The following is a 9,902-nucleotide window of genomic DNA, read 5'->3' as shown; positions in this document are numbered from 1 at the left end:
TGACACTTTCAAATAATTTATTAATATGAAGGACATTATTTACAAAAATATTAATTGCTACACAGATTTAATTTTGAAAAAATAATTTATAAATAAGATCATGAAAGGTTTCTAGAGAATAACATGTAAATGGCAGAGGAAGAAGTATTCCAAATATAAGACATTTCATGGACGTAAAGTATTAGTTTCTCTTCTCAATTTATAAGACAATTTTGAAAGTGATTTGTGTTTCAAAATATAAGATAATTTAATAATAATAAAGTTTAATTAAATATACTTTTCAATATTACCCTTCCCTTCTTATTATATTATTTCTCTAAGGTAATTAATTGAAGGGTATTTTTAAACATTTATATTTATATTTTGAAAAAATAAGATTGTAAGATATATTTAATAAGATTTATCAGTATGCATAATTTTATAAAAAAAATGGTCTTATAAATTGAGATGAATGGAGTATAAGATACTCTTTGTAGTATTAATTGCTTTTTTTTTTAGAAAACTTGATACAATACCATGATATTAATTCTGACATTATTAGAAGCAAAATTAGAAAATTGTTGTAGTTTTATATGCTTTCGATTTTTGACTAAATAATAAATTTTTATTGGCATGCAAAATTTGATTAAAATCATAACATTTTATATATACGAATGAAGGGAGTATTTAATTATAGTTGATTGTCTTAATATACCTAATCTGAATCATTAATTTTTAGGAGTATTTAGGATAAATATATTAATTATTAGTCAACAGTCAGTTGTCCTAGCGGCAACATCACCCTACTCTCTTGGAAGAAGTACTAGGTTCAAACCCAGCATTGACATGGTTCGTGGTGTGCATGGTTGCATGTGTTTATCTTTTTTATGGGAAAGGGCTACGTTAAAAGTAAAATTTAAATAAAAAATTATATTAATTATTCTTGACATTCTACAAAATGCCAGGGAATATCAATAACTCGAGAATGAATTATGATGGAGAAGCGATATGAATATTATATACCTTCAAGCTTGAGAAAACAGCGGGTCAGGCCAGTTTCATATCTAATGTTGGGATTGCAATCTCAGTCAAAATGTCGTGCAGTCTATTTTTTCATGGATGGGTTTCTCTCTACTTTTTCTCAATATTACTTTTTAATTGTAAATCTAAATCATTCAAATTAAATTTATACCTGTAAAAATTATTAAACTTATGTTATCAAATTCAATTTAACCGTCTAGATTTACAATAATCTAAGTATAAGAGGACAATTCCTTTTTTTTCCCCTATCCAGATGGTATTGCATTGAACTATGTAAATACCACTTGGGCTTGCAGAGATAGCCCCACATATTGGCTGCCCAACTTGAAACAGAAAACGAGGAGGAGTGAGTATCAAAATTGAACAACAATTAAACCATAAACATAGATATTTTCTAGGATAAGATCTACAAAGATATTTGGGAGATGAAATTAACAGTATTAAGCTCAATGAACTGAAAAAATATTTTATAAAATTAAAAGATCAAACTAAAATCTTTCATAAGATTTGAGGATTATACACTTTTACCACGGAGTTGTCTTAAGAAAGTTTGTTAAATTAATACATAAATTAATATTCTAGTTTCCTACTATATGCTTGCAAGATAAAATTTTATATATAATCATAAGAATAAAAAAACTCTATTAAGGTATGTTTGAATAAAAATTAAAACTCGTAAAGTCTGGTAAATGAGATAACAAATGAAAAATTAATTTCACCTAAACTTATTTTTGCTTTTTTATAGTATGTATGATACAATACAATGAAAGAGTAAAAATAAAAGACTTCCTAATACAATACAACTTATTTTTGCTTTTGTATAGTATGTATGATACAATACAACGAAAGAGTAAAAATAAAAGACTTCCTAATATTGTTTCAATTTTTTTAAAAAAAACTGATCTTTTAAAGTTCCTCGCTTGAAAAAGAATGAGGAGGAGAAAATTTTTCAAAATAAATTAAATATTATCTATAGATATCCCAACAAGCAATTTTCGAGCCAGTCTTAAATTAAACTTTAATAAATTAAAGTGCACAAGTGGTTTATTTAAAAATGATTATATTACTCATTGACGTTTTCTATTTGAGTGTTGGCCTATTAGACTCAAATGAAGACAATAAGACCCACCAACTCAAGAAATTAAAAGATTGTGATAAATGCAAGCCAATGATCACTGAGCTCCAAAATTTGAACGCGAGCGCGTGAACTCGAAGAAAATAAAGGAAACAAGCTAGCTAGTTACCAAACTGCTATCGTGTCTTTCTCTTCGGCCCTTTTAGTTAATTTTTTAATGCGCCTATTATTTTATTTTGTTGTTCTCCTCTTTTTCTTCGCCTTTGGATTATTATATGCTTTATCCACTTAATCGACAATGTTTTTTTTAAATAGGAATATAATCCGCAATGTTGACGTAGAATGCTTTCAACCTGTATCACACATACTAAGAAAAAAATTATTTTTTTAAATATAATAAAAAAATTAGCTTATTTTTTCAGTTTTGTCCTTATAATTTTCTATGCATAATTACTCAACCCACCTTAACTAATATAGGGGTAGAAAAGAAAAGATTAGTTTTAAAAAATTACAAAATATCTTACATTTTAGACTAACAATAACTGCTAAAAAATGACTTATTTTATGGAAAAAAGTTTACTTAACAATTTGGCACTATTTTTTTTTATAAAAAAAGTTTAGGTGAGTTGGATCTTGGGAGTTCATTAGAGTCAGGACATGCTTTTAAATTTAAAGAGCATCTAAAGAGATATTTACAATTAAATCACCCACTAACAATATCTTCACTTTGACAACTGTATTTATTCCCATACCTTGTGGGTTATAATTCAAATTTTTATTAATTGAACTAATTTTTATTGGCAACACTTTACACTATGAAGCCATTCTTTTGAAAGCTTATTTTCGTATCATTCTTGATTTGATTTTAGTAACTTCAGAAATTGATTTTGACAAACCTTTACCATTCATGTAACAAAACCTAAATGCATTTCTTTTTGTTAGATAGTAATGTTGAAATAGTATGCTATCCATATTGGGTAGTGCCAACTGTCAAGCTAATTAATATTGGGCCAACATTGTCTCAATAAAAAGTAAGAAATTTATTAAAAATTTATAAATTTTTTAATAAAAACAAAATCTATTGACCCTTTCTTTAAAAATAAAGTTTAGGTGAGTTGAATATTGAGTATTTATCAAGGCTAGAGTATGTCTTCAAGATCAAAGAGCACTTATATAAATAATTACAGATCACCGACCAACAAGATTCTTACATCGATAGTGAGATTTGAATATATGATTTTGTGAGTTATGGGTTAAATCCTTATCAACAAGACAATGCTTGGATTGAAAGTCGCATTCTTCGACCATCAATATTAATACTCAGCATTTATTCAATATTTTAAAAATATTCAAAATTATAGGAAAAAGTCTTTATAATAATCATAAAATCAAATATTACGTGAGATATATAAAAAACCTTATAAATTCAATACTTATAAAATCTCTCTCTCACACACACACGTAACATGGCAGAGGGTTGGATTATTGATGTTCTATTATTGATCTATAATTCAGAATCTGCGTAAACTCTGATGCAGTTTATTGTCCTGCTCTTTTCTTTAAAAATTAACAGTGACAATGCTATTTGAGATCAAAAATATAGGACATTAATAATTAATTGAATGTTTTTAAAAAATATTAGTTGAAATTTTAATTTTTTTTAAAAAAATTGCATCTTTTTAATTATACTCTCATTAAATACCTTATATAAGTATCTTGATAATGATAATTTAAATTGAAAAAAATATCAATTAAGAATCATTGAAGAAAATTTATATCAGTCAAAGATTATTTATTATCAAAACTTGAATAGATAATTGTTGATTCGAGTTAGTCTTTTATTAACAAGTATTTATTTAGGTTTTAATAACAACTTATTATAAATTAACAACAATTCATTCGAGCTTTTTTTAATTTAGATTTTAATAATAACAAGTCCTTGAATGATATTAACTTCCTTTAGTGGTCCTTCATTGCTATTTACCCATTAAAATTTTAATGCACCATTTTTTTAAAATAATAATAAATAAAATAAGAATAAAATTAAAAAATAATTAAAGAAATTAAAAAAATTTTTTAAAAAATATCTTATATCATGATAAATAGTATTTCTAGAGGATTACATGCCAATCGGCGAGTCTCCATTCAAAACCTTTCCCAACCAATAAAATGTAACCCATAAATTAACAAAATGACAAAAACTACTTCCTCCGTTAAGAAATATAAGGCATCTTTGAGTAGTTATATATTTAAAAATGTAAAACATTTTTAGTCTTTTAAGGTATAATTATTGACTTTTTTCAAAAATACCTCTATTAATAATGACTTTATATTTATTATAGGATGTTTAATATAGATAAATATATAAAAATAGAGTTAGTTTGAAAATAAGTAAGTACTGAGAGTAAAATTTAATTAAAAATATTTTATATTTTTAAAAGAAAGGAGTATAAAGTATTCGAAACTGAAAATGACATAGAGACGTCAATCATTCTCTATATATTAAAATAAACTTATAGTCAATCGAGCTTCCAATTTCTTCTTCATTCTCACCTAGTCCGGTTCACAGACTGAACAATTATAATAAAAACCTTCAGCTCCATCAGCTAGCTTTAGTATTATTACCAGAATCTGACGATGAGATTCTCTTTCGTGTTTGGTGTGATCTTCTTTCTCTTAACCCTACTTTTAGCTTGTGATCGCCTTCGAAGGTACTGGTCTTGTTCAAATTCTCGGGCCGTCGGAGAAGAAAGCAGCTCCGATGGCGTCGTCGACGTCACTGATCATGAAAGCAGTTTACAAAGAAACTCCAAGCCGCTTTTTTACTCAGAGGCGAAAAAGATCAGTTTCTTCAATCCTTTTTCTTCTGCTTCTTCTTCTTGTTCTTCATGTTGTTCAATCTGCTTCATGGATTATAAAGAAACTGATAAGTTGAGATTGCTTCCTGATTGTGGCCATCTTTATCACCTTCACTGCGTTGATTCATGGCTCAAGTTAAACCCTACTTGTCCCTTGTGTCGAACTTCTTCTTCTGTAGTTTCTACGCGGGACACAGCGATCATCAGTGTTGCTTAGAAGATTAGGTTCGTTGAACAGATCAAAATCACGAGGCGATGAACACAAATATAGATTCTGTCTAATTCAAAATTAGACGATGCAGCTTTATCATTATTTCATTTTTATTTTCTCAGTGATGATATTAGTGTTGTTTAATTAATAGAGTAGGTGATTTTGGACAAAGGAAATCACCTGTGTGTTTGAGTAACACAATGAAAGTGTTCTCCGATCTAACAAATTTTTAAATTTTAAGAAAGTACGTTTTTTTTTTTGACATTATTTGCTGAATCTGGATTTGAATGTCTAAAACAGGCAAATCCAAATAGTTGCATATGTTTTTCTACTATAAAATATCTTAAAAACTAGGACAAATAGGAAAGGTTAATGGTGGGTCACCGTTGCCATAGTTTAACCAATCATATCGACAGTTGAAAGGTATCAATTCTACTGTTCAAGTCGATCCGGTTTTGAGAGATTGGTGCTATAACTGGTCTTTTTTTTGAGACAGGGGTAATATCGTATACTTACAAAGCCTTTTTTTTTTTTTTGGTTGATTGTACATTTCAAGGTTCCAAAGATAGAACTAAATCATCGCTCATTCGACCGAAAAGGCAAAAGCTAAAAAATTGGTTTTGATTGGACTTGAAATAAAGAGAATGAAAAAGAAGAAAGAGAGAGAGGGGGGGTGTATCGGCTATGACATGACACATTGATGAGACATTCAGACAATAGAAAAGAGAGAGAGAGAAACTTTATGCCCGTTTATTATCTTCACCAACTTTTTTTTTTTAAGAAAAACAATTAAATCCTAAAATATTAAATAATTTTTAAATAATTTTTAAAAAATAAGTTATAAATATTAATTTAAAAAATTATTATTAAAATTTTTAAATATAATGATATTTATTTTTGAAACTTAAAATACTTTATTTATAATTAAAAAACTTGAATTTATAATTATTTAAATTAATTTTTTTAACTTATCAAAAAGTTAAAAAACTTGACTATAATAATCCTTCCTTACTTTTAGTTCTCTTAAAAGCTTTTCCCCCGATTCCATGTCTCCACTCTTCATCCTTGCGTGTCAGCTTTTGCTTCCTTTCATTTACCTATTTGCAAGTTCCCAGTAACATCACAAAAGAACTAGGAAAAAAATAATAAAAATAAAGGCAAAGCTTAATACTAATTTTATATATTTAATATACTTATATTAAAGTAAAGCATGTGATGTGAATTTTAATATATTAATTTAATTAATAAATTTATTGTAAAAAAAATATATAAAAAAATTTATAAATTTGGATTTAATTGAATACAAATATCTTAAATATATAAAAAATAAGTATATAAGTTTTTTTTAAAAGTAATAAAATTCTCACACTAATTTTTTATAAATGATATTATAAGAATTATTAGAGAATTTTTTTCAAAAAAAATCATGTCTATCCATTATTTTTACTTTCTCATATGAAATTATGAGAAAACATAGTTGTTGGAGGAACCAGTGCTTGTCCCTCTTATGCAACACTTCGAAAACTAAGAGCTAAGTGACGGAAGATTTTTAATTATTTATATAAACACATATCATGGATACTTCAAGTTCAATATGGTTAAATATTTATATTTATAATTTGAATTATACTTGTCAAAATATTAATTGAACTTGTCATTTTAATAATATTTACTTACCAATTTACTAAGTGAAACTTGTTAACGTTCAATATGCAATATGACAATTATAACCTAAGGTGTACTACTTATCAAAATGATATGAAACTTGTCATTTCAGTAAACTTAAGTTGCCAATTTTTTGAGGAAAACTTCTTACCAAGGTTCAATATGCAACAAACATTAGTAAAGTAATAAGTTTATGATAATAGAATAATGACAAATTTGATTAAACTTTTGACTAGTACATTTAATCTCATAAAAAAACTTGTGCATATTAAACTTTCTTCAACAATTTCCTTTCATAAATTGATAAGTAAATTTTATTAAAATAATAAATTCACCTACGCTTTTGATAAGTAATGATTTAAAAAGTGAAAACTAATTAAGTTGAAAAAATATATAAATTTGTATAATATATATAATTAAAAAGCATTGATAATTTAATGGTGACAAAGTCTTTTGATGAACCATTTAAAGGGGTCGTGGGTTCAAACCCTGCTTGGTCACCTAGTATGGGGATTTAATGGTTACCCACATTGGAGCTCTAATGATTGGCAATAGTGTCTTAGGAGTAGTTTTGTCTTTTCGTAACAAAATTTTATTGCATTCAAGTTCCTTAGTTCTGGAAAGCAAATTCAGAATTATTTAGTCCTTTCTCACAATAGATGTTCTTTAGTGGTCCTTAGATGAAATTTTTTTCTATAATAAGTTATCCAACTAATAAATCTTAAGTGTTGCTATCTTTGATTGATTCATAACAAGGAAATAGGTTAAAACCCCTTATAAAAAAAATCCTCAAGGGTGCTTTGTGCTAGGGACAAACATGCAACTTATTATGATAATTAACTTGGACGTGCAAAAGAATTCATGGAACAAATGATTGATTTGGAGAAAGCTTACATCAGAAACTCAAAATAAACTAGAATTTTAATATCTAAGTGCTCAAAGAGAAAGGAGTGCCTCAAAATATGATCAATAATGCCATTCATCATTGAATATCTACCCCTTGTTCAACTGCGTTGCTCTGAAATTGAGCCGAGACGACAAATTAATAATTTAAATCCTACTAAATCAATCTGAAACAGTTGGAACCTCTTTCAACCCTCTCTCTTTGCCGTGGTAATGAACAAGTCATCACATTTTACTATGGTTTTGTCGATGCAGTGGAAGGAAAGGAATGAAATCCAATGATAACTAGAAGAGGTAACACCAATATATACATATATTGCCTTTGCCAATGGTATTTTACTTTCCCATCCTTCCAGGGACATTCGATAAAATTGGAATGAGACAAAAATGATTAGCATGCTCCTAGTAAGAAGGGCACGCACAGATAAAGAAATGGTTAAAAAAAATGATCTTTTACGTTTCTCATATGAAATTAAGAGAATGCATAGTGGTTGGAGGAACCGCGCTTATCCCTTTCATATGCAATATATACTTTGAAAATTCCATGAGTACATTAGCAAAATAATTTTGAATTAAAAGATAAAAATATCTATAAATTTTTAACGTTAAATGAATAAGGATAAAAAAAATATCCATAAACTTGTCTGAGTAATTTTTTTCCTAATAGTAAAAAATAGCAATCATTAATTAGTTTTGCAAGATGAATTCTACAGTCATGCCAGGTGTCAATTTCATCTTCTCTTAATTCCTTTTGTTTTCTTTTTTCTTTTTGTTCCCAAATCAATGTCGTCGTCTTCTCTCTCACAAGCCACTCTCATCCTCTGTTCGACGTCTGGAACCAGTACTCCTACCTCCTCAACTCCTCCGTCAGCCGCCGCATGCTCTCTCTAATCACCGTCGACGATTGGCAGAAGGGCTCATAGTGGTTCCAAATGGACCATGACCTTACCCTCAGCACTGATAAGAGGAGTTAAGGAAGAAGAAGAGCAAAGCCATAGACAATTAGGAGAGACGACGTGCGGTAGCGGAAAGTGAGAAAAACGATGGCCCCGAGACTGTTCAAGCGAGTGGTGACACAAAAAAGTGATATTGAAACCCACGCTTCTTCAATGGCTACAGCCAGCAGTAGTGGTGCTCTTCTAGTTCCATATCGGTGCTTTTAAGGATTTGGCATCGGCTGATGAGTCAGTTTCCCAAGAATTAGACAGATCCCACAAACCGAGTGTTGTTCGATAGCTTGAGGTGTGACTGAAGCCTCTCCAGAAAAATTGGAGATTTTTGAGAGCACGACTTCTTCTTCTGGTCTTCAAATCCGAATTGGAGCCAGATCTCATCAATCCTGAATTGGATTCTGGAAATGAAATGTGAGCATTTGGATCCGAGCCATATCTCATCAAATACAATGAAGGTGTAGAAGAACTCGTTGATAAGCCCAAACCCACCTGTGGAAGAACCACATTCAAGCTGGATCTGGATTGCTTGTTATATTACTCTTAGCCGAGATTCTTAAACGTAGATTGAGCGTGGCTACTAAGGCAATTCATCCTTCTTCTGCAATCTTCCTTGTCCGTTCTGTTTTCTCATTAAGCCCGAGTAGGAAGTGATTGTAGGAAGGCCTGCTGCCATGTGGCTTGCCACATTAGATTTTTCAATCCTCTTTTGATCAACATTAGTCAAACATTGGCCAAAGGTTAAAAAAGAGATCACATTGCCCCACTTTTAATACTTTTGATGCAACATTGCTACTACTAATTAAAGGTAAGAGTACTGAGTACTCATTTAAAAAAAAATTTGAAGCACTAATGCCGCTAATCCTTTTTCTTTTGGCCTATTAGGGAATAATTTTCAAATATTGCAATGAAAAAAGTTTTATAGTCTGGCAACTATATATGTTGCCTATTTTAAAATTTCATTACACAATTGAAAATTGTTAGCAATTCACAACTACAAAATAAGTGATATTGGAAGATTATTTGTGTTCATATTGGTGCCCCCATCATATATTATAAATGTTATTATAACCATCCAATATTACAATATTATATAGTTCAAAGAAGTGTCCAATATATTGTCTAACAAAGGAAATATAGGAGGGAAGACTATATTAGACGGTTATGAATATTATCAAATGTTGGATGATTATGGTTAATAACTGTCTAATTTATTATAA

At 28.9% G+C, this 9,902-nt stretch overlaps 1 protein-coding gene across 1 annotated transcript; it reads left to right on the top strand.

Moving 5' to 3' along the window:
- Positions 1-4,673: 4,673 nt before the first annotated feature.
- On the top strand, positions 4,674-5,398 carry LOC129287743 (putative RING-H2 finger protein ATL71). Its single transcript, XM_054923969.1, has one exon. It carries the CDS (start codon positions 4,733-4,735, stop codon positions 5,168-5,170), a length of 438 nt encoding a protein of 145 aa, XP_054779944.1. The 5' UTR covers positions 4,674-4,732; the 3' UTR covers positions 5,171-5,398.
- The last annotated feature ends 4,504 nt before the right edge of the window (positions 5,399-9,902 follow it).

Source organism: Prosopis cineraria, unplaced genomic scaffold, assembly GCF_029017545.1.
Source record: "Prosopis cineraria cultivar Desert tree isolate PC_DT_omini unplaced genomic scaffold, ASM2901754v1 PC12, whole genome shotgun sequence".
In the NCBI taxonomy this organism is placed as follows: Eukaryota; Viridiplantae; Streptophyta; class Magnoliopsida; order Fabales; family Fabaceae; genus Prosopis; species Prosopis cineraria.
The sequence above is the reverse complement of the archived record's forward strand: the minus strand, read 5'-3'. Positions and strand labels throughout refer to the sequence as shown.

Excerpts from the sequence above, each read along its gene's own strand:
- LOC129287743 (XM_054923969.1), top strand. The coding sequence starts at position 4,733 with ATGAGATTCTCTTTCGTGTTTGGTGTGATCTTCTTTCTCTTAACCCTA.